This window comes from Phalacrocorax carbo, chromosome 3, assembly GCF_963921805.1.
Source record: "Phalacrocorax carbo chromosome 3, bPhaCar2.1, whole genome shotgun sequence".
NCBI classification, from domain to species: Eukaryota; Metazoa; Chordata; class Aves; order Suliformes; family Phalacrocoracidae; genus Phalacrocorax; species Phalacrocorax carbo.
Window position 1 is genome coordinate 48,418,949 of NC_087515.1, and position 26,061 is coordinate 48,445,009.

General features: G+C 39.1%; 1 protein-coding gene across 3 annotated transcripts; it reads right to left on the minus strand.

The window, feature by feature from the left end:
• PAPOLG (poly(A) polymerase gamma) lies at positions 1 to 25,976 on the minus strand. 3 transcript variants are annotated; one of them, XR_010372126.1, is made up of 24 exons: positions 25,863 to 25,976; positions 23,123 to 23,281; positions 22,983 to 23,049; positions 22,275 to 22,356; positions 22,082 to 22,191; positions 20,910 to 20,963; positions 19,690 to 19,801; positions 18,978 to 19,067; positions 18,217 to 18,355; positions 17,992 to 18,064; positions 17,789 to 17,909; positions 17,388 to 17,472; positions 16,954 to 17,007; positions 14,848 to 14,967; positions 14,413 to 14,522; positions 12,071 to 12,192; positions 11,817 to 11,986; positions 10,942 to 11,048; positions 10,627 to 10,865; positions 9,710 to 9,781; positions 9,065 to 9,121; positions 8,133 to 8,246; positions 1,050 to 2,176; positions 1 to 160 (listed from the first exon to the last, which is right to left on the minus strand). XR_010372126.1 is itself a non-coding variant. In XM_064446853.1 (23 exons), the coding sequence occupies exons 1-22, from the start codon at positions 25,877 to 25,879 to the stop codon at positions 8,148 to 8,150; spliced, it is 2,259 nt and encodes a 752-aa protein (XP_064302923.1). In that variant the 5' UTR covers positions 25,880 to 25,976; the 3' UTR covers positions 4,799 to 5,918; positions 8,133 to 8,147. The 3 variants fall into 3 exon arrangements, 2 of the variants coding, with proteins under 2 accessions (XP_064302923.1, XP_064302922.1); XM_064446853.1 differs by lacking the exons at positions 1 to 160; positions 1,050 to 2,176 and adding an exon at positions 4,799 to 5,918; XM_064446852.1 differs by lacking the exons at positions 1 to 160; positions 1,050 to 2,176 and having other exon boundaries at positions 7,059 to 8,246.
• Positions 25,977 to 26,061: the final 85 nt, after the last annotated feature.

The window sequence follows — 26,061 nt, forward strand, 5'->3', positions numbered from 1 at the left end:
ATTACAGGAATGTGTTTATTAAATTTGGGGCCATGCAATATTACATTCATATCAATACAGTACAGTTAAGAGTCAAGAACGCAATCATGTACCTCTCTTACAGGCAAAGCTTCCACTTGGGTTTACAGGAATTTTGTCTGAGTGATAAAAAGACACAGCCCTGCAAACATAACATTCATTTAAGTATTGTAAGGGAGATGGCTACCAGCAACTTGCTGTAAACTCTATCATTCATTCAGAAAGATATAGCAATATAACAGTTCACATACGTAACATTCATAATTCAACCGACTTGACTCAGTAGCTACACACTTTCCTAAATAAAAGGATTTGGCTTCTGCCCAAACCAAGAGTACTTTTTAACAGTGAATCTAAAGGGGGATGACTTTGGACCTAAAATGCACGATAATAGAAGTCTGATACCATGACTGGGAGTTGGAAGCAAACCCATGGTAACATCAAGGTCCTGTGCTGCTCAGTCTTGCAGTACTTACACATCTGAGGGAGTCACATTTCACTGAGAGACAAAGCCTCTGCAATTCATGCATTTCAACATTATTCTGTGATACTTAAGGCCATTATGCCTTTAACGCACAACCTTAAGCATGAAGCTTCCTATGCTGAAATGGTATCACGGGATATCCAATTTTTCATAACAGTTGACATAGTACTTCTGCAAAGATTTACTCAATCATTTAAGATCTACATTCATCTTTCACATAGAAGCTCTGGTTAGATGCTGCAGCAACTGCTCAGCAGCAGAAAAAGGCATCTCTAGCTGAGTGTCTAATCACGAATCTTGATGAAGGTTACGTAAAAAGCCACCTACAGTTTGGACAGTTAGAACTGGTATTTTTGCCTTTTCCCTTTTTTTTTAATGTTTTTAAAGGACATACACTTAGTATCCACTCATTTTCTGTAGCAACTAGTAGTAACTCCATAGAAAATATATCACTATTTTTTTTCCACAATTCTACTATCAGGAATTACTGGGATTCCCCCTTACCAACCTCACCCACCCCCTCAATGGTAAAAATATAAGAACTTACCCATCAGCACTTAGTAAGGTGTTAACTTGGATCTGACAGTCCTGTGGTACTGCGCATTGGGCTAGAATTCTTTGCGAGGCTTTTTTGTGGAGAACCAGAAACAAGCAGGAAATAAATTCGTGATTAATTTTTTTCCTTCTTAAGAAGGTAACCAAGGTCTGAAAGAAAACATTTAATCTACAAGCTTATAAAAAAAGCAACATGAAAGATAGCTGGCTATCACACATGCAGTGGATTAAAAATCAGCAGTTGGTTTTACTTATAGTCTCTAGAGATAGTTACAACAGTCCTTAGGCAGATGCAGTAACAAATATATACTGGGAATCCCCGTTACAAGCTTGGACAACATAATTGAAGAAAAAGGGTCAAACAACACAATCTCACACCTTCAGGGAAGTTGGCTTCAGTTTCTGGTATTGCCACAGAATTTCTCTCTGACCCTTCATAAATTGTTAATCTCTGTGCCTTTAATTCCTCATCTGTTAAAGCAGAGATTTTAAAGAGCTTCTTGGAAGTGTTGTAAAGAATTATTAAGTGTTGAAAAAATTTTACACAGTGTCAGGGAAAGCCTTGAAAGAAAAGTACACAATAGTACCAAAACTCAATACAAATAAGGAACTTTTTGGTGGACACCCTGGTTCATCTTCTGTCCCATTATTTCAGATAAGAAGTCATCTTAAACAGTGGTGTTAGGGGCATCTATTACTTAAATACAAGATCATCCCATGTTTCTCAACAAAAGCTCTCATTAATAAGTAGTTGAAAAACAAAACAATATAAACAAAAGAAATAGTGACCAAGACACCCAAGTTCACATACAAGCAGGAACTCATGAAATAATGCAGTCTTACTTAGGAGTCACTAAGAACCTGTGGTTCATTTCTATACTGAAGCCTTAAACTTTAGAGTAGCTGCTTTGCTTTTATTTGACGTTTTTAGACCTTCACACACGGCCAAACAAAAGTGCAGCAGGGTTTCCCCACTGACATCACAGCCACTGAAATCAGGGATGACCTTTAAGGTGGAACACATTCAAGATTTGAGTCTGAACATACGAACCTCTATCTGAGCTCCATAGTTGGGCTTCTGGCCAATCCATCTCAGCTTGCTTGTTACTGAAAGGTGAACTGAAAACAACTTTAAATAAGCACACTCTGAAGAAAATTGAGATATTACCCTTACTGAATTTTCCCCACTTGAAGTCACAACGCCTAAGGATGGGAGAGAAAATTAACAACACTGTTCATGACTTATTTCTGTAAGAGGAATACAATTTAGTAAACATTTATAATTTTACAGGCACATACCAAATATTTGCCCTGATTACAGAAAAGTAAACATCTCTGCACTTACGCAACTTACCATTTGGTGTAACCCAGTGATTTATTTAGTGGGCGAACAGGGGAAGAGAAACAGGGGATTCCCTTGCCTTCTCATCACTAGTGCTTAGCTGTTTGCAACATAGTCATTTTCCTCAAAATGCGACTCCCAGAGGTATATTTTCGGCCCATTTGATTTTCTTAAGTAAATTACTGCAAAGAATCACTATACAGAAAATACTGCATCCATGATCTTCCTATTGTTCATGATTTGACAGATCAGATTTTTTTTTTCTAAATGCAATGAACAAAACCTACACTGGGTTGCTTTACAGACTCTACTAACAGCTGTAATCCTACATAGCAGAAAAGGTACAGTATTGGTAAAGACATGTAAAAACACTCAAAATGAGTGGTGAAACTTAACATATGCTAGGCCATCTAGACAAAAACAGAAGTGAATGTAATGACCAGCTACAAATCTTGCAAGAAATAAAGACTTCTAGTTTCGTATATACAATTCAGAAGCAGGACCAACTTTCAGTTTCCTGACAGTCTAACACATGCCTCTTTTGGGAGAACAGAAAATGTATAACTTAAACCAGATATTGATTCTTTCTCTTAGTTATTAGAAACCTCTGTTGCATTCCTCACAACAGGTTTTTGCCCTTCTGCTTGAGTAGCAGAAAAGGCCGTACATAAAACATAAATTGGGTATCAAAGAAATGAGGAAAAACAAGCCGACAAAAATCACAACAAAAACATACTAAAGCAGCGCTGAAAGCAAACAGCCAAGCACTTATACGTCAAGTGATTCACAAAACCTCAGCTTTTCTTCGTGTGCATGCACTTGAATATAGCCCTTATGATAACTTTTTGTTCTTGCCAAGTGACAACACAGGGAAAAGATAATTAGAACTGTAGGGACAAAATACAATCTAGCATTTTCTAGCTTTAGTTAATGCTGTAGCAAGTAGGTACTATGTTTTATTTTTGTCATATTACCATCAACACTCTTTGTTGGTGACAGCTATTCAACACTTCCTATTTTAAAGTCACATTTTCAGTTACTCCAAGTTTGCCAAAAACTTTTCTTTGGAGTATGATTACATACACTGTGTCCCCAGATGATTTTTAGGAAAAACAGAACAAAAAATGACTCAGTCATTTCTAAGAATGATCATGGGGAACATATGCTGTTTTAATTATATTCAAAGAATTCTTAAAACTTTTATTAAGAAACTCTTAACTTCTTCACATTTCAGAAACAGGGACGTGAAATTTAGCACAGAGGCTGTGCTGGTGTCACTATTGGACTTTTTGCTCTTCCTTTGAAAACACACACATATCTGGGCATGTGTTGAACCTTTGAAGAGATTGAACTTACACGTGCTTCCCAGACTTGCTTAGTAGCCAAAGTTTTCAGCTTTCTCTCCATTGCACATACTGCAGAGAGTGAGCTGGATGGTGCCGCAGTAGGCAGCTTATTGCCAGGCTGCCACACACTAAAACTGAAACAGGGTAGGTTATTCCTCTTCTGGTTTCAGGACTTCTGGGATTTTTCACTCCATGGGCACAGATTAAAGTATCACCCAGTTCAAATGCAGAGCAAGCAAAGATGGATTTGGGTGAGAAAGGAAGGTGCAAGTTATCAGAGAGAAAGGAAGACAGGCAAGAGTCTGAGATGAAATGAAAAGAGACAGGTGTGAATAACCAACAAGGTTGGGTGAAGAGAGCAGGATGATTCAGACAGGGTCTTCTCAGCAAAGAGGAACTGCCCAAGGACAAGCAGTCCCAGTTTGATTTTCTTGATTTGTATCAATTTCTTGAAGGTCAGACAGCAGAGATGTCAACAGGCTGTATCTTCTGGAACAAGAGAAAAATCAGACCCCAAGCTACTGTTCTGCTAAGATCACCCCTGAAAAAAACACACAAGACTGAGCAGCCTCGAGCCCTGAGCCCTTGAGGTCGTGCTCAGAGCTTGGCATCCCAGGAGTAGATGATGGCTTAAGAAACCCTCAGCCAGAGAAGGGAAGTCCATGCTGACCAGCATGCTAGGAGGCAGCAAGGAGTGCTCAACAGCCCACCACTCCCCTCTTGCCCAGCTCTGGGCTGGAAAACACCCTGCCGTACTCTGCTCAGTCCAGTCTGGCCCAGCCAGATTTGAGGAAAGGCAGAGCAACAGCAGAGCTGGCCAGGAAGCAGGGGGCTGCAGCTAGTCCTCCCAGCTCCTCAGGGATGGTGAGCAGAGCACAGGGCTGCCGCGGTGTTTCCCAGCCACCCGCCCTCAGAGTGCTGCAGCGGTGCAGTCACATGCCAGCACCGTCACAGCACACGCAGCTCTCTGCCCCCAACCCGCCCCCACCACCAGCCTTACGGCAGGAAACCCGCCCCAGCGTGGGAAGCCTGGGTCACAGCTCCCCTTCACCCCAGCGGCTCTCCCCATCAGGGAAAGGGCACACAGCCCCCACAGCCACTTTGCAGCAGGCAGACAGAGGGACAAGGCTGCAGCCTACTGGGGTGATTTTGTGCAAGGGGAATATGCCCGTTTTCACAGGAGAGGGTTACTACTTAGACCAAGGTGCCCTCTAAGGCCGTTCGATGTCTTTAGGGACCCATGGTGGTTATTAGCCCCTCAGCTGCACAGAGATACATAGCACGCTACAACCACAGCTTTTCATTTACTGGACTAATGCATAGGGCCAGACTCTTTATAAGAAGTAGGATGAGGTCATTAGAAAGATACAGCTAGGAATTTTTGCTTGTGTTTTTAGGCTAAACAGCTTATGTCACTAAATATTACATAAAGGCAGTATTCATAAAGACCCCTCCCTCCCAAAGTCAAGATTAAGAATTTCAAAATACTTCCCCCACCCCCCCTTGCTTTTTACTCATTAAGGCAAACCATAAGTATTCTATTACTTTCTTAGTTTCTACAGGGACATCTATTGCAACAGCAGAAGTGTAGGTGTCTTCACATCAACTGTTTCTTTGTGTATTTCCTTGTTAGATATAAGCAAGAGACATCAACTCCTGCAGTGGAATTTCTTGCTCAAAGTTATAAACATACACAGTTTCAATACAGAGCTGCTCCTCTTTAAGGAGTTGATCATGAATCCCTCACCCCTTCCATCTAGACCTCCAAGCCACAGGAGGCATAGCTACCAGCTAAGAAAGCAGATGGAAAACAGCAAAGTTTGCAGGAAGCCTAATATCAAAAAGCCTTCCTCACTGAGTCTTTATGCATGAGTAACTTTCCTTTTAATTGCTTTAAACAGAGTAATTCCTCCATAAACAAAGGAAAAGCATTTAGGTAGAATTGTTGCAGTTTGAACTTTATTTAAAACAGCTGAAATCTAATCTGCATAGTCCTGGGGCAGTAGCGAACTTCTGCAACATCCAGGTAAACTCCAGAACAGTGATGTCACTCTGCACTGGGCAAAGCATTGAGTCTGAGTATATTAAGATAAAGCATGTAATCTCACCTATGTTGGATCAAGTCCAAGAAACTAGTAACCTAAATTCTTCCTAAACATTCTTCTTTAAAACCCTAAGAGTGAGGAAAAGGAAAAAGTAAGAACAATTAGAAGATAACTACAAAGCAGGAGTAAAAAAAAAAATCTGATTAAAGGCATATGCTTTGGTATCCATTAGCTAGGTTAGTTTGAGACTAGTTGCATAAATGCATGTGTGGATGTAGAAGTTAAGGGCAAACCAGCCCTTAACAGTCTTGGAATAGTCAAGTGGAAGAATTTGTTTAAAGGCATGGTAATATTACAGGGTTGTAGACTATTAGAAAACACTTACTTTTCATATTTGCTTTACTGTTTCTTATCTACTTCAGCTTTAATTCCTTGAAACTCACGATGGATTTTTATTTACACTGGTGTAAATAAAGGTGCTGAAGTTGTATATATACACTGTAACTAGTACACAGACTTGACAATATTTAAATACCATGGTTTCAACACATGTCACAAGACTGAGGTAGACATTTTATAAATTCAAGGTGTAGTTCTGCTAAAAGCCACTTAAGTAACATGGGTTCTGTTTCTTAATTTTAACCTGTGACTAAACCTAAGCCTTGCAGTCTAAATTTTGGGGGCTTTTTTGGAAGGGAGAAGGAAGAATAAGACCTATCAAACCCACTAAGGCCAATCTTCTAAGAGATAAATTGCACTTGAAGCAAGCCGGAAGACAGAGGTAATACAGAAAAAAATATCTTATGATAAATATAGTAATGCTTTCTCCACAAGTCTGGAATACTAGCAGTAGGGGGAATGCTAGACAATGAAGACCTTACAAGATATACACCACCTCTTACTCCTTTTACAGTCCTTCGGTCTTGTCACTACGGTTTCAGGTGGATACTTAAGATGATCAGAGCTCAGAATTGCATTTAGGCCAAGCAACATATTTTAAAAGAACTCAGGGGTATCTGTCGTCCATGTGGCAAACTGGGACTTCAGCTGTGAATGCAGTTTGCAAACTGCACTATTCAGAGGGCATTAATTCAAAACCTGTAAGTACTAGAAACAGGAAAGCAGTGTTCCTAGTCTCCTCAAATTTGCTCTAGCATGATATTATCATTTTGTAGTACATGTTTTTTTTGTGGCACTGCCCCCCGCCTTACATTTGATTTAGTTTGCCTTTTTTTTAAGCAGATCCCATCTGCATTAAAAAAAGAGACTGAAGATTTTAAATTTCTCTTTGGAAGATAGTATTTTAACAGTCCATACAAAAATACTCTGGAAAAAACATACAACTTCATTTACAAAAACACCAAATCATAAAGAAATTACAATAGCAAGATAGCATAACATTTGTTTCATATGATCAGAATTTCTCCCCACCCCTCAAAAAACCCTAATGCACTTAACTGGGTAAGCAGTGTTACCAGTTTACAGAACCAGACTTAAGACTACAAGTTTTCATGTAACCATTTAGAACACCTTTCAGCGTTTATCTGAAACCACTTTCTGCATGCCAGTTGCTTTCAAGACTGCAGCTTGCAGGTGGGTAGTAGTGTCACAACAGCCTCAGCTGTCGCAATGTTTAAGTACATCTTTAGCTGTGTGTTCTGAGTTTAGCTTTACTATCCAGTGACAACAACAGAAACCTGAAGTCTCATGCCAGAGCAGTCTTAAGACAGAAATCAGATAACATGGCATGGGACATATCTATTATCTCCATACCTTGGTAGCATCCTCTGCTGCATTTTCTTCAATATTTAAATTATTTATGAGCCTCCATGGGAGGCAGTACTTGTGTAATGCATAGCTGTGCTAGACAGTGGAAAGCTACTCACTGAGGAAGCTGAGCAGCATTGTGAGAGATGCACAGGAGCATGTGTGCCAAATGGGAAAATAATTTAAGATAAGAACAATATATGCACATGAACTAGGAAAGCACAAATGAATACAAGCATGTTCATACACACTTGAAACCAGAATGTGGTTGTAGTGACTAGTTAACCCTGTTTACATACATTCTGAATCCAAGCCACAGGACAGGTTGTTTTTTGTGGCTTTTTTTCAAAAGCTGTTTCAGCTAGTAACAGTTAAGACTTAAAAAAGGCTAATAAGGGTAACTGTTACAAGAACATGCAAAGAGTAGTTCAAAAGGAAGCAAGCATTTAACATTATAAAATAAGACCATAACTTCAACTAGCCAGTTGCAGTATGGCAACAGTAACCTTCCATACTTTGTTAGTGACTACAATACATGTTGATAACATGGACCACTAAACAATTATCATCTTTACCTGAAGAGATCCTGGTTACCCGTTAAGGGTAAGCTTGATGGATCTTTTAATAATACGAATACTATTTGTTGGAACAGGAGATGAAGAATCTGGTAGTTCTTTACTGGAAAGCCTCTACAACACAGAAAAAGATGCCACAGGAAAAAAAGTTTTAAATTCATTAATTCAGAAGTAGCAGTAGATAAACCCCTATCTAGCTGAATATAACAACATTCTTGGTCTTGGGCCATACTCTTTTGGTACACAAAGTATTTACAGATAAGGATTTTTTCACTACACCACTTTTTTAGTTAGCACCAGTTTACAGAGGAAGAGCATTTTCCCCTCTGCACATTTCTTTCCTGGCATCAATTGAGATAAATTATATTCCTGGGGTGGGAATAAGTTGGAAGGTGCTCAACAGCGTAATAGAGGAAGCTACTGTTCTCCTCAGATCCGTGGATCAGGAAAAGAGTGTCTCTAGTCTCCAGATTACTTCCAGTCTTATAACCCTCAATTTCACAACAGTTTACATGACACTGAAGAGTTAAAGCCACTTATATATTTCAAAGCTTTCAAATCTTGTCACAGAAATCAGTATACAAGCATTTACGATAGTAAGAGCTCAGATTGCCTTACAGAAGATCCGCAAAGCATACAGATTTTTGCTTAAGGAAAAAAGCAAATTAGGAAACAAACTGTGTGAGTGTTTGAGTGCACAGAAATATGTTTGTTCAAGTTCAGTAACTTGGAAGCTTTGGCTTCACTTTTGTGAGTAAAAGCAGGACGGTCATTGTTCAGTTATTCAATTTGGTGAAAGCATGATAGGCAAAAGCTTACCAACTACTTAGAACCATCAAGTTTACAGGGATTAATAGTACATAAGTCTTGCACATAAAATGAAAATTCTAGTTTTGCTTTACCTACTAACACAAAGGCAAAATAAATAATACCTGTGATCTTGATGTGTTGATAACTGGAATCAGCAAGGATTTTCCTCCAAGAACACCCTAAAAAAAGCCAGAAGGAATTTTTTAGGCAGTATTGTCAAATTCGTGGCTTGAGACACAGCAAGGTCTGGCAGCTAGGATATTTAAAAAACTAAAATACATACATGCATAGACAATCTCTGCCTCTTTTTTTTAAGGCTTATAAGCACACATGCAGCATTTCAGGCATTTCAACCTTCACTAACAAGAGCATATCTTGATTTGAGGGTGTGCCCTCAAGAGTTTAACCTCAGTAGCAAGCTACACTAAATATCAATGTCTTTATCCTCCCTTTGAGAGGCCAAATGTTTTGATCTTTACAGTAGTTTTAGTTTACATCAGTGAATCAAGTGGTTTAAAATAATAAAATCTGATTCTAAGCACGGCAATAAGCTAGATACTACCAAATCATCCAGTGGCAACATTTAAAAGATAGGTCATACAGGCATATTATTTAGGAAATGAAGACTGAAGTAAGTTAAACTAAAAAAGCATATTTTTCTCTACATCAATAAGTGCATAGAGTAATTATGTGAGGTAGTCTAGGCACTAGAATAGTCCATTCAGCTTTTCAGTTAGTCCACTGAGTAAAATCCAATTCAAAATTACATTTTCTGTAGGTCTTCTCCTGACATCTTCTGGATTGCTACCATCTTTGAATGCTGAATCCTGGCCAGTTAACTAGAAGAACAGAATGCACAGACTTTAGTATAGCAATTATTTTAAGTTACCTTCGTATTTGGGTACAGTTTCCAGTCAACACATTTAATGTATTAGTGGCCATTCTTAAAACAATGTTTAGACAAGAGTACCATTACCACACAGGCGTCTCAAGTCTTTCAAAAAGTCTACTACCCAAACCTTGAAATATTCAATACTAGATAACAGTTCTGCAAGTCGATTCTTCACAAGTTTTTCCTAACTGTTGTTTGCCTTTGCCTCTCCCTCAAATCAGAGTCCAAGCCACAAGAACAACTGTTTAAGGACATTTATATATAGCAATAAACCAAATCAAGCATTAATCTAAAGCTTTGACAAGCAACCCCACACTGTCATTTCAGCGATGGACAACCTATTGACTAGGCTGCTGATTCCTAAAGCAGCACAACTATCAACAGGCATTCAAAAATCTGCCAGAACAGGATTAGCTCATACTTTTACATTTGCAAGACTCATATCCTCTTCATTTTGAGATAGTTTTCCAAATTGTTTTAAGAACTGCTTCCAAATAGGCCAGCTCATCCAGCAATTGGTCAGTACAGTAATAAGTATAGTATGTAGAGACCCTGCCACCAGACCAAAAGCAGTCACTAGTGCCATATCCTGGAAAAAACCTGTTTAATAGCTATATATTATATCCAAGACAATTTTTCATATCTACATCCTAGTAAAACTATCATTATGCTTAAATTTAGATTCCTGAATCCATTGGGGATATATGTATATGCTTCTCAGTTGTTTCATTCATTCTACACCAATAATTAATACTACTTCAAACCCTCCCTGGCCTAGCCCCCTTTCCTTACCTTTTCTCCGTCTATTGATTTTTTGGGGCATTCTTCTGAGGTAGGTGAACGAGGCCCTTTAGAGGTCGGTGAATAAGGTCGTTTAGGCGCAACATTCTTCGGATCTGTTATTGGAGTCCCACTTAATTCATGCTGTCCTTGGACAAAGTGTGCTCTGAGTTGAGAAATTGTGTTACGTCCTGGAATGGTACAACCGAGTGGAGGTCCTGATGTTCTTATTGCAATCGTAGCCTCCATTTCTGTAGAAAACACTAAGCTTTTAGAGTTTGGCCATGAAATTGAAGTCTGCATTCCACCCACTACTTCAATACATACTTGAATCAATAACAGGAATGGAAAGTCCCTTAGACACTGATGGCACAGGTACACGAGGTATCTTGTCCTTATTGTTAGCACCATTAGATCTCTGATATCCAGCATTTCTGTAAAAGTCAGGTGCTAGGGTTATAAAATGCTAGTTTGTAAAATACTATAATACCACTGCAAACTTAAGCATTTTCTTTACTGAGTCTCTATGTACAGGAACTGTTTTCCAGTTTTGTATATCCAGCACTCTGTACTGCTTTTAATGTATCTGCTCTACCCATATGTCCACCTTTTTTTTTTGCATCCTACTCCTACAGTACCAAATGGCCTGAACACAGCAGTCATTACATGTTTGGTAGCATTGGGCTATTACTCTCAAGATTACATATTCCTCCTGTGCTGAAGTAGCTTAAGGACAAACTTCCCAGGAAGCAACAGACATTTTCACTGCCCATGTTCTCATACTGCTCCACTAAGTCAGCAGGAGCTCTAGTATTTCTGTGATCAAGATCAGCGCTTCATTAGAACTTAATACATTTAGCATTAACCATACTTGTTAGAACAGTTACCTACACATGAAACTTTGGCTTCAATTCACTTACTAACCTAAGGGGATTTATATTCAAGACCAAATAATTTCTCTGGTATCAAGTTGTTCTTCATTCCTGTGTGTTCATGTACATTAATTTAGTTTTTGCAATTATTTCCTTAACCCCTCTTCCCCCACGTGCCCAAACGAGATGCCAACTTTGTTTCTGAAGCCATTAGAGCCCTCCACATGCTTATGATCCATGCTTATAGATTCAGGCAAGGAATTCTAGACCTCATTCACATTGTGAGTCAGCTAAAAGGAGCTCTTACAGTTCTAAGGTTATGGTGCTAACCTTTCTGTCTCTGCTCTAGAGGTGTCCAATTTAGATATCTTATTTAACAAAGAGGAATTATATGATGTTCTGGAGTCCTTGTCTCTGGAACTGTCCAGACAGCTTCCTTCTGAAGAAGTCCTTTTGCACTGAAGCCCACCAGCATTTTGGCTAATATCTGGCATGCTTTGCTGAAACAACAGATAAAAAAATGAAGTCTTCAAGTAATTATTAAAGCAAAAAAAGTTATGGGAAGAGACAACTTGTTATTATACCTTCTTTCTTTTCTGTAAGGTTTCTGCAGGCAAAAAATAGTGGAGATGCTTTCTCTTCACATGAGCTGCCTCAATCTTCATACCTTCCTTTAGCATATTGAGGTTGCTAGCCTGCCTGTAAACTAACATGAAATTTAGTGTTGTAGCTTAGTGGGGACATTTGCATTAGATATTCGTCAAGGTTTAGAAACAGCAAGCTTTTAAGTCCCAAATGAAGAGCAAGAGGTTTCCAGCCTAACTGAACACAAAATGCTACCCAAGCACTCCACATACAGTCTCGAGAAGATGAATGTGACCCAGATACCCATTTCACATCCAGTACAGAGCACATACATAACAGCTATGTGCTCAGTTACATCTGTGGTTTGTTAATCATGCAGCTCACATCTGAGCTGATTTTAACCTGAAGGAGATAATATTCCTTAACCATTAGCTTTCTGGTTGAGAACAGATCTAGAGGACTTTCTGAATCAACCCAATTGTGCACAGCTAGTGAGAGACTGAACAACTTACTCGAGATTCAGAATAATTTTTTTGGTATTTATGGTGGTAATTGTGGTTTTTTGTAACAGTTCTGTAACATCATATAACTTCTAAGTAGTTTAGATGTTAAAATTCTGTCTGTCCAAGGAAATAAGACTGGATTTTAGGGACACCTGATTTATCACTGCAATTTAAACAGCTGCTTCTTAACTGCCTGCAAACAGCCTTTTAGGCACCTTTAAAATGCTATAGTAGCACAGCAGTTACTAAGTCACATTTAGATAAGCTTATCTAACAGGCCTATCATGAGCATAACTGGAAAGTCGGCTTACTAACATACCGAGTGGCGATCAAAGTAAGGACATGCAACAAAAAGGCTTATAAGTCTTTCTAAAGCAGACCTACAACTTAAATAAAAGCCCAGATATGAACATTCACACCAATACAAACTGTTGCTTCTAAGTAAGTTTAATAATGCTTTTACAAAGGAGTTAAAGCTCACTTAACAAAAACCTTCCAAACTAAAACATTCTCTCAAAGAGTTAAGGCACATAATAAAAGCTATCTTGCACACGACTACTGGTCACTTCTACATTTGCCAAAGGATTTCATGCCTCTCAAGAAATACCTTTTATGTTCAGTCTCTCTGGATTCAAACCCTGTATCTGAAACATACTATAGGCTGTGCTTCACTAAACTAAGAGCACACAGCTATACTAAAGTATGTGCATAGAAGTAAAGGATTTAACATTAGTTCTAGCCTCTTAGCAGTAAAACCTTGTTGACATAATTTACATTTGCTAAAACATTGAAGCACAGCACCACTGGATGTAATGTGCAAGACAGTAACAGTTCAAGTGTGAGGAAGTCACCCCTACCTGGCCTGAAACTCAGACAAGAGTTTTGATGCATTTTACTGTACTTTTTTATATCCTAAAAAATGAGCTAAAACAGAGGTCAGGTTTTATTGCATTTATTCATTTTGTCTAAGCAAGACAACACAGCTCACGCTGCTACTACAGATAAAGTCTTCATCCATGCAAACAAATATTTAAATGAGTCCACTGCTTAGAACTCTGTCTGAACACACTTGCCACTTCAGAGGAGTTACCCCATTTCCTTAGTTCTTCATTATGATAGCTAGGCATGAGCCTGACAGCACACATATGCTTCTGAAAGGCACAAGGGCACTCGGCTTGGGAAGAAGTAAACAGATTATGCAGAAGACCTAAACTTTCAAACAACTCCTCACCCCAAGCCCCCTTTATTCTAGCATCATCTAACAACACTTACAATATTACTTCAGTTCTACATCTATCAAAAATAATAATGGAAGGTGAACACGAAGGTTTACATGCAGGACTGCATGTAATTACAATGTGACCACTCAGACTTTCAAAGTCCTGGGATCATATCATACACATACTTATTTTGGAAAGATACTGTCAGCTGGCATTAACAACTTATTTTAGAGCCTGATACAGTTAATTCCCACTTTCAAAGTTCAGCAACTGACAACTGTTTTTGACAAGTGTAGCTACACCCTGTAAATGGACGTCTCCTGGCTTCACATCTGACTGTCCACTTCATGAAATACAGTTTGTGACCATGTTTGCTATGATCTGCAGAACTGTTATTCACATATGGTATATGGTGTATGACTGCAGCACCTTTTGTTTCAAGATGGACTTACTTTGCCAAACGGTCAAAATAGTACATTTTAAAAGTTAATCTTCTATATGCTGCTCTGTATAGAAATATCTAATATCAGAAGGAAGCACAATTCACTTAGTGAAGCAACTTCCACTAGAATAAAAAAAAATGAAACCCTACAAGACTAGAGCAAAGTATAAACTTACCTGTATCTGTGAATGACTGTATAACGTATGTTAAATCAATGTGAACACTTTCTGCATTTTCCACTTTCCTAAATACGATTCCAAGAAACCACATTGACACATATCCATTCCTAAACAGACGGATTCACAAGTTATCATTTATGCAGTTATTTGGACACGAGCAGCTACTCTCAAGGAGGGATTAAGCAAAACAGTTTAGTTGTACACAGCAGTTAAAGATTAGAGTCAGCCCATACTTAAGTTCTTAGAGCACTTCTCTCAATTTCTCCCTTCTTTAAAAAGATCTTACATGCTCAGAACCTTGCCTGTCACAGCTCGTACCCACAAAACAGTAGGTGCGTAACTGAACATCTCTCACAGATGATCTGAGGTGAATGAATATAAACAAGTTACAATACATTGGCTAAACTATTTCAGAAAAATAAAGAAACTTACCGTTTACAGAGTTCTTGGTTGCCAGGGAAAGACTGTGGCTTTACATGTGCAATAGTTATAAATTCATTCTTCTCCAAGTTTGCCACCAGCACACGAATTTTAGATTCCACAAGGCCAATCCTAATAAGAACAAGTTATGTTTACTCATTTGTTACTGTATCCAGCACAGTAGTTATATGCCTTTTTATAATACAATGCTAATACAAAAATGCTAACCAGTCAATAAGTAGTTAAGTTTCATTCAGCTGAACAGACACTGGATTTTTATATCACACATACCGTAGTTTGAGATGTTTCCAGTGACATTTGAACTTTAAAGTTTCCAAAGACAGAGGTAAATAAGTTTAGCTAGTTCTCTTAACAGTTCAGGTACAACATTTCAACCTATAACCTATGCTGAAATATCAACAAGAAGCAGATCCCAGCACCTCCAGCTGGGAGTGCAGCAAAACTCCTTTTTACCCCAAAGATCAAGGGAAGAGCAGTTTAGAACAGGCTTAAGCACAAGAGGTTCAATTACACCTGGGTAAAGATGCATTTCTTCCTGCAGATTGATCAGTGAAGAGAATTTACCCTCTTCTAGCCAAATTGAAAAATAGAGTTCCTTTAATAAATGATCTAGTCAAGACAGTCTCATCAGAAACTCATGATAAATTAATCATCACTATGAAGGCTTTTCATGTAAATGGAGTACTGGCATTTTACCCTTTTACCTAAACACACTGCTAAATTTGAAAGACATCAGAAATCTGTATATTCTTCAAAATTATCTTGTGCTGATGAACAGAGATGTGCTATCTGTTCCAAAATCCGTTCAGGAGTTGGTGAACTAGACTTATTCTGAAGCAAGTTTATCTTCTGCTTTTTAGTTTTCCCAGATGCAAAACTATGCCCCATTTGCCTCCATTTCTGTCACTGCAAAAGCATCAGTTTTTACTAGAGCCAGAACTTTCCTCATCTTTACTGCAAGACTTAATAAGCTTTGTTCACTTAAACATTTCACATTAAAAAGTATTTGGCTCTAAGCCCTCTGGCCCATAACTCCTTGTTGTATACCTAACTGTGACTGACATCAAGCTGTAGCTGATACAATTGTGAACATGTTAGAAAGTTCAGGTAAAAGGTATTACCTATTAGACTTATTTTAATGATTAAGTAAGCTGTCTTTTAGAGGTAGCACAAGAATTAAATTATTTGCCTTAAAGCACAAGCCAAACTTTGAAGTATAACCAAGGCACCCTCAGAACAGAGGGCTGTTACACAGAGCTATTTTGCTTGCTTACTTAAGCAATTCAGGCTTAAGTACTTAAGTAAGTACTAATTTCTTAACAAAGAACAACATTGCGAAGTTAAGAACACCACACACATTACAGTACCTTAGTTCTTCGTCCTTTCGCCTTATTTCAAGATTCACAATTAGTCAGCTCATTCACATAGGTTAAACAAGTTATTATTGGCATTACGTCCCTTGAGACAGTGACAAATATCAGGTCATAAGCAGTCATTTCCTCTAACTACAGTTGAGGTGGTTCTCACATTAAGCTTCACAAGTTAGATCCTGCAATTTACCTATCCGCTACCAGGAGCGGCAAAGTGATCATTTTCAGCACTAAACACATTCAAAAAGTTTTTGCTGATAGGAGTGTGCAATCAAAAACATTTGGAGACCACTGCTCTAGGTCAATAAAAGATGTAGCTCTGCAATGTCCTTTACACATCTGATTACATCAAGTAATCCCTGTTTGCTTCAGTCTCTGCAACAGGAACATCTTTCCAACTGAAGTAGCACTGGGTAAGCAGTCTCAGACTTCTTGCATCTGCCTCTCCAGATGACGCAGAGCATCTGACCTTTGGGCACACTAACCTTCTTTGTTCCTCCTCATCATGACTTGAATCTTTAGGTTAACTTCTTAAACAGCAAGATTTATGTTAACTTCCCTTCACAAGAAAGCTTTTAATTTCGCTGATAAACTGGCTACTTGGTACTGTATTCCATGCCTAGTTGCACAGTTTAATACTTCATTTCTTAATACAGTTAACAAATTAAGTGCACCATTTAATTGAGTTTCAATTATGTATGGAACCCACATTTAAAGCAAGACTTACCACTCTAAGTGATGCTCTTCACTAAGGGCACTAGCAGTCAGCACAATATAATGTCTAGAAGAAAAGGAAAGTGAATATACTGGCTCAGGACTTTATAATCCTTCAAGTGAAACCAAAACTGCCTTAAGTATATACAATATGACTTCCAGACAAGACAGATTATATCCTAATTTCAGCACAGTTTAATTGAAGAAAAACCAATTACATCTTTTAGAATTGTATTGATTTTTTTCTAAGAAAAACAGTGGCAGTGGCACAACACAGTTTCTTATCTGCACTTATCCTTACCAAAATTCATATCTCCAGATTCAGATACCTCCAGTATCTGAAGATCAAACATTAACACCATCTTCTATTTAGACTGCAAGTTAAAACTCACTATGCTAACAAGCAAATATATCATTTCAAGCTCAGACAACAGATTTCATACATACTTGTACTTCTGAAAGAAGTTCAGTGGTTCAAAAAGCTTTGACCAGTCTGATTTTCCTTGGAGAATCTCATTTGTAACTGCAAGACCTACAATTAGGGTGGAAAACCTTATTATCATTTTGTTTAAGACTAGCAGAGCATGATATAAACTTTACAAGATAAAGGTTTTGAACAGTAGCTGACAGATCAAAAAGCAGGAATTCCCTTGACACAATGCAAGTCTACCACAACAGTTCATTGTAAATCTGGTCCCTTATTGCCTGCCACAGGCATACCTCCCAGGGACCTATGCTACATAAAGGGGCAAAACACCTTGCAGAACATAACCAATTCTAGATAATGTAGTTTCATATAGCAAGATCTACACTTTTCAAGCAGTTAATAAGCATGGGAAGAACTTTACCGTGTTTGAACTCCTCTACCATTACCGCTCGCGTTGATGTAGATACATTATATGTGGAGTTCTGCTGCGGATAGGCTGGGGTGATGATAGGCATTACATGATATCGGTCTGATGGGTTCACCTGTAATGGTAAAACAATTTTGCTTAGCATCAGTTTAGGTTAGAAGAAAGTTTAAAGGCTTCTAATTTCAATTTCTACATACCCTCGGGTCCCATACTGGTAAATTAAGATTGCTCTCTTCAGGTTGTTTCAGCAACACAGGATTTGGCCATTCCCTATATAAGAAAAGCCAGTAACTAACTGTCCATTTAAAAGCCTGCCGCGTAATTCAGGGTAGGATTAAATGTTGCCGATGTAAGACATGTCAACAAACTACCTCTAGGAGGGTTACTTCTTTAAGCAAATTAAAATAAACAGCAGCTCTTACCACTTTGAGAAAACCAAGAAGAACTTATTAACAAGAGTAGAAGCCAACGCATTTGGGTAGAGTTGACATGTTCTTGCTACTAGCATTGCCCAGGAAACCCCACCAAGAAATCCCAGCATGTTGGAGTAAATGCCACGTCCTAGAACAGATACATTGTAGTTAGCCTGTAGTCTTTCATACCCAAGGATATTCCCTCAAATTTACAGCACCAACTTCAAAATCTATAGGATACTTCATACACTTCAGCCTCAAAGTCAGTTACTTCTGCAGTGCAGTGAGGCCAAAACTGTTGGTCCTTACAGTGATGAGAAAAAGTGTCATTACCACACCACTTGCCAAGATACTGCTACTCTGAAATTTGCTTGCACTGCTACAGCTACTGGTTCACTCATTTTCCTTAACAACCAAGTTCTGCCATTCTGCTAGCACTTGCTCTAGCCACAGGTGCAAACAGTATTTTCTTATCCCTTCTGTATCAACTTTTTATACTTCACTTGGCATTTTTATAATTTGTAGTCAGGTCCTTACAAGCAATGCAGCACCTTGTGTTGTAGGCATTCTCCTCTCCTCCCCAGTCTACCCCCATTGAAAACCACATAGAATCTACCACATGCACAGACCTTGAATCTAAACTGAAAACAGTTTTTCGTTTTTAAACTGTAATTTAAACAGCTATCCAAAGCTGAAGTACTTCTAATAGTTTTTTCCAGCATGAGATGCCTCTGAAAAGTTTAAAGATCACAAACAATCACATTACTCACGTTTTGCCCACAGTTTAATTGCACGGAGCGTGAGCCGGAAGTTCTCTTTATTTGGCACTAAATGTAGTATTTCATCAGTAACTCTGCAGCCTGTAAGAAAAAAGTACAGAAGTTTCTATTAATAGGTGCAAGTCACTTTTATGCTATACTGGATCCATAGCTAGCAGTTTAACCTTCAAGTCAGTGAAAAATTGGATTATTTGCTTTATATTACTTAGAAATTATAGATTACATACAATATTCAGTATCAGTGCCCTCAACAGCTTTTTTAATATATATAGTTTAGACTAGAAACAACAATTTTTAATAAGGTCTTTCTACAGGATTCCAAAAGCTAAGTTTCTTTCAACAGCCAGGAATAATTAAATCAGTGTTAAACAGGGCACAAGTTAGGCTTCAGGTATTTAAAATATCTTTTTTTTTATGAACTACAACACATTCTTTATCAAGTGCTTTACTTATTAATTGGAAGCAGTTTCTTTGGCAAACTGGAACAATGCACACACCCTGATCAAAGAAACATGAAATAAAGGTTTATCTACACACACAACTCCGTGAGACATCTAAATTTAAGCCCACCTGCCACCTCCTCACATCTGAAGTATACAGGATATCGGTTTCTGCATCTTGTACAGAAACTTGGGTTGTGTAATGCACATTCTACGCCAATTTCAATAACACTTTCCTTTTAAAGATGTACAAATATGCTTACCATTTAAGCTCCGTATACATCTTATATCCAGGCTTCTCAGACGCGAGTCATCTCCAAGATCAAGATTATCAGAAACAGTTTGCAAAGACAGTCTAGCAAACACAAGATCAATCTTAAGAGGGAAAAAGAAGTGCCAACCATGAGTTAGAATGCCGCACTGCAAAGAGCACACTAGTGGGAAACAGTTAGTCAAGTCTAAAAAGAGTATTTAACATTTGTATTTAGAATTATGTGACTATAGATCCATCTCCCAAGAGATTTATCTGCCAGAACACTCAGGAAAGTTGCTAGAAGTTCCATATTTTATTTACAGAACCTTCATGGCATCCCCCCTTTCTTTTTAAGGTAGAAAAAGGAAGGGTGTTTTTTTTTTAAGTTGAGAAGGTACTATGAACTTAGAATTTTCCATTAAAAGGGAACTTAAAATTAATCATAAAATTAAGACATAAGTTCAATCACCTCAACTATACTTCAGCAAAGGAGAGAGCATTTTCTTTATGCAGTAAGCCCTTTTGATCCTGAAGTATCCGGCTTTTAGTACAGTCTGGGCCAAGAAAATTAGTCTGTGAATATCTGTACCAGATAAAGACCACAAAAAGGTCATTGAATAAGTGTCTTCACGATACTGATACCAAGCAGTAATTTGCTTAGGTACTACAGCATGCAGGTCTTTATTCACTGTATAAGATGTATTCAAGATGCAAGGATTCCTGCAGCTGACAAACCTAGGCAGGAGCCAAACGAGTACTTTTAGTTTTCATTTTCCAGATTGCTTGCCTCATAACCGCTTCATTTCTGATTTGTGACAAAACATTTAGTCCACTCACATGATTCACACAGTGAACTACACTATATGCAGCCCTTTGTAGAAAGCTAGCTTGTCAGAGCTAGGGAGAGTTAGCAAGGACACTGCCTGTACTCCCCTTCCACACAAGCCTTGTGAGACAAATACTGTTCAAGTAGGGTACCCTGGCAGGTTTAGAAAGAGATTCCTATACCTGCCAGGCTTCCTGGGGGCTTATTTTCCTATAAGCTCCCATTCTACCACAATGTCTTCTCCTGGGATAGGTTGTGGTCAGGCTGTTCAACTGGTTTCCTAAATATACTTTAAGATACGAATAATCTTCCAAGACAGCACTGTCACAGGCCCCTGGAAAAGTTACCCTATTCCAAAGCAAGAAAAAAATTTACTCACTTAAAGAAAATATTGAAATGCTTACCTCAATGCCATCAAACTCAAACTTGACAACTGGTACATATGCATCTTCAACTGCCTATAAAGGAGAGGATAACTGTGTAAGAAAATAACTTTGGTCATTTTAATGTTTTTCCTAAACTATGATACAATACAGAATTTACACTGCTGAACTACCCGGTATAAAAACAGAGTTGCTTCTGAACCACAAGAATTGTTAATAAGCTGCAAGCAGTATAGCACTAATATGGTACTAATACTAGCTTTAAAAAGCTACTTAGCCAAGAAATTCAGAGGCTGATCGTGTATTGTAAAGAACAAAGTACACAATAAGCCGTCAGTATCAGTGCTTGTAAGGTATTTACCTTGGCAGTAAGGAAGAAAATTAAGAGATTTCTGTAGCCATCTTACTACTGGTTAACATCCAGAGAAACCTAAACAATTCTGTCCACATTTGACAGTGAGCACTAGTCTCTTGTATTTTTGGTTTTCCACCATGCCTGAGATGCCATCAGCTACTTTATGGGACAGTTTTCAATTCTGTGGACTACTTGTTAGAACTGTGCCGCAGCCCACCGTGAGTGTGTTCTCAGGCAACAGTCATCTAAACAAAAGCTTATTAGCTATGCATATGAAGTCTTTCAAAATGTCTGCATAAGGAAGACTAGGCGCACAGCTCCTATTCATTTCATGTAAAGCTGACAGCGTGCATCCCTTCCGCCAAGTCTCAGGCTGACTAGCCAGAGAGAAACATGACTAGAGAAGAATGAATTAGGGGTCCCAAAGTACATCCAGGGGAACTCCATGGCAGCAGTGCTGACAGAAGCCCTTCCATATCACATTCAACTTCCTTAGTTTTCAGGCTGCTCCCTCCTCTTCCTGCATACCTTATTTCCACGCCTAAGATTAAAGCAAGGCTCCTAGGGACAACCTTGCTTTTTGATACAACTGACTCATTCCCAAACCATGGGTAGGGGAGAAGTGTACCACCACAAAGATTCGTGTGTGATTTACAGTCACTGGGGAAAGGAACCAAAAGCTCAACTTCAACATTTTCATGCTACATATAATAGTATTTTAGAAGGTGCTCAGAATATTTTCTTTTTGCTTGTAAGACATTCACTGTCAATAAGAGTCTTTAGCATTAATATTCTTACTTTAGAAGTTGCACACTTATCAAGGAGAGAGCTTACTCACTCTTAGATTTTTTATTTCCTCCTGATGTTTTAGTTTTTCAAAGAAAGACTGAAAAAAATCCGATCTTTCCACATGTCTAGGAGCAACACAAACAGCATCTATGTCAGCACCTGCAAAGATATTCCATTTCTTCTGTTACTGTTGGAAGTCACTTACAAACATTAGAACTATGACCAGACAACAAAAGTTCTACCTTTAGTGTGTACTCCAAGCCTGTAAGAACCAAACGTAAATATTTTTCCACCAACATTTGCTACTGCTGAAGGGGGAAGATTCTGTGGGTAGAAGAGAAGAGTTTGCTTTAGAAAGTAAGATACACATTGACCTATGTGCAAGTTTAACTAGCACACAAGTTCTTTAGAAAAACTACAACAGCCTCCATAAACAATCTCTTCTCACTCCCATACCAAGTTGTTAGTCTAATAGACTCACTTTTTTTTTTTCTGAAGTGCTTGCAACTCAAAAAACCCAAAGATGATGAGTAATGTAACAGTCCTTTCATTCATTTACACAAATTAAGATCTATTATTAGCCTTCCCTGCAACAGACACATAAATTAACACAATCTAAGAGCTATATAAAAAGCAGTTTGGGGCAAGATTAGTGTCCATTTACCATCTATCTTGCCCCACAACACATTGTTTCAGCTTTTTTAACTGCTACAAGTCAACTGATAGAGCAAATTCACAAGTCTATTCAGTGCTGCAAAGTGCTGCAAAGATTCAAGGCCTTCATCTGAAGTCTCTTTTATACCTTAATTTCAATGGCAGTTACTACAGCTCTACTCAATACTTAAGAAAGCTAAAAGTTGAACTTCAGCATGAATCCTAGTAGTATGACCTTTAAAAGAAATAAAAAGGCTTCAGCTGTTTTGATAAGAACACATAAAAGAAGTCCTTACCTTGCTCTCACCAAGTTCTGAAATCCACTCTTTGACCAAGTTATTCAGTTTACCAAGAACAACCAGCCTGTAAAGAAAACTCATGTTAAGTTTGCCCTAAGAAACCCAAGAAATTAACAGATTTTATAGTCTCCTTGTACCTGTGATTCAGTTCTTCCTCATCTTCAAATACCCCAAATGGCTTCATTGCTTCAACTAGCTTCTGAGTATGAATGCGATCTATATCCTTCGGAGGAGCCAAGCTAATCGGAGAGGTAATTCCATAGTGCCTTTGAGGCTGGTTCTGCAGCCTAGAAGTACTGTGGGAAAAAATAAAATACTGGAGACTTCACAAAAGCAAAAAAAAAAACCCTCACTGGAAAACACCCTTCAGCTTACAGGCTTTCAGATCAACTTCTGCTCTTTTACCCAGCATTAAAATAAATGAGAAAAAAGAATCATGCCTATGATTTTTAGATAACCTGACCTAACTTCTACCACAACTGCTATTTAAAAAAAAACATTTGGGGATATAAGAAGAGATCCAAGTTGCTACCATCTTAATACAACTTATTTGCAGTGCTCTAGACCATTAGAACTGATCAGCAGAAAACAAAAAGGTTTGAAATCCAGTAAAGGTGACACTACATGTAGCAGAAGTTTTGGACACATTTCAGTTTCAGATCAGTTTTGATTTAAGGATATTCCCATTAACTTCCTGCTAACACTGAACAAGACAATTTATCACCAGCTTCTTTTAGTTAAATGCACTTGCTGTGCTTCTACTGATTCTGGAAGGGCATTATACTTGATTGTAGAGGAAGGATGTATAACGAAGTGATCCGTTAAGCAGAGTTGATGCAGTAAATTGAGTATTATCTTGTTTTTGTTTATGGAAGAGTAAGAATCAAAACATCAACCAACCTGCAGCTAATGTTGCTAGGAAAGCCTTGCGCTCTTAACAGAGTGTTCAATTTTTATGGTTTGGAGGCTTAGCTGTACATACCTCTGTTTTATCTAAACCCCAAAGATGTATGTCAGCACATAAAGCAGCACAAGTTAAGCTCTGTTTGTAGAAGGTACTCAAATCTGGCTTTGCTAGCTCACTGTCCAGTTAGGCTGAGCAGGACACCAGGGACCTGGGTTTGGAGGCCCACAAGGTTACTACCACTGGAACTCCCATTACAGCAAGGCATAATTTTAACCTCCAACGCTCCGCTTGCTCTGTGTGTTTAGACTTACTTGCAATTAGAAGCAGCACAGAACTGACATGGCAGGGCAACATTATATTAAAGGCAGCATTAGCACTTTCTTATACCATAGAACCCTTGCTTTAGAAAGGGAAAAATGGAGGAAAAACCCTACTTTGCATTACCAGCTGAAACCAGGAGAGAGAAAGGAGTGGGACAGGAGGCAAGAACTATACTTAACAGATCAAGGGTCTCTACAAAAACACTAGTAGTGAAAGGAGGACGCACATTAAAAGATCTATACAACTCATGATGCTTGTCAAGGAGTCCATATCCAGACCCCAAGGCTAAAGGGATTAATTATGCCATTATTCAAACTGGATATTTTTCTACCCCACATAAGGACAATGTCCAATATTAGCTGGGTTAGTCAAGAGATGCTTGTAACTACTGAACAAATCTGACCCATTTCAGCTGGAATGGGATTAGGAAACACTCAAGGACAGCTTCAACAATTGATTTAACAAAATAACTTAAAAGCTGAGGAAAATTATGTTTGTAAAGTTTTATTGAAAGAGTGACTTATGTCCAATAGAATACGTACCCATTTTAGAATTAAAATATATTTTACTTCTCTCTCTCAAGTGTACCAGACTGCCAGTCACATACAAAGAAGGCATCTTAAGAGAGAAAGCAGCGTACGTGGCATACTACCTATTCACCCATCAGCCTTCTCTTTAAATGAGAAGTCTGCTGCAGTTTAGTATTTTGCCAGCTCTTGCTACGATTTGCCCACCACAGTGAACAGCTCCAACATATTTCTGTTCTGATAGATTATAATTTTATACAAGAAGTTAACTTAAATTGATATGTTCCAGGCTTTGCACTCATCTACAGGTTACAAAGCTGCGAGCTGTTCCTCCTGCATACTCCGAGAGACAACAGATAAGCCGACACTACTACAGTTCGGGGAGTTGCCTTCAGCCATCAGCGCTGTGTACAAGCGTTCGCTGTAAGTGCATTTTTCTGACCTCCAAGGTCAGCTCGCCTTGAGCCGGGTAGGAATTTATCATTCCGACCTCACCGCTTAGGAGGAGGAATGACTGGAAATCAGCACCTGAACCACTAAAATTGATAGCACAAGACAAAAAAAAAAAATCCACAACAAACAAGAAAACAACAAAAAACCCCGACCCTGTGACCTTCACTGACATAACATCAGCTACACCTTTCATTGCTATCACACAAAATGACGCTAAAAAACCGCAAAAAGCCTGCAAACGCCTGCTGGCAAGTTAAAGCACCTTGCCCTTGACGCCAACATTCAGAGAAAGCCACTTGTTTTTTTGCTGTTTAAGGCAGACCGGCAGCCTCAGAGCAGGGCAAGGCTCAGCGGTGGCAGCCTGCAACCCGCCCAGCCGTTACTAGGTTACGGCGACAACACAATGCGGAGGCGGGCACAGCGTTACCCACGCCGACTCCGAACCCCGCAGAGGCTTTAACCCCTACCCGCACACGGAGAAGGCTTAGCTTTTATTTTAAAGCGGAGTTTTCCCTGACGGGAGGCGGGTTCCACACCCACCCACACCCCGCCCCAAACACCCCGGGGCCCACAGCCTCCCGCCCCGCCAGGCCCCTCACAGGGCTACGGGGGCGGGTGGGGAAGGGCCTCTCACGGAAAGGCGAAGGAAAGAGGGTGCCGCCGCCTCACCCGCACGTCTCCTTCATGGCGCAGGCCGCGCACTACACCACACCGCCCGACCCGCAGCACCACCGGCTGACTAAAGCCTCCCGCCCCTTGTACCCGACGAGCCTCCACCGCCTCCTTCCCGACGGCCACTGCGGCGCTCACCCAATCGGACGAGGGAGTGCACCCGGAGGGGCGGGGCTTGGTGGGGAGGCCACGCCCT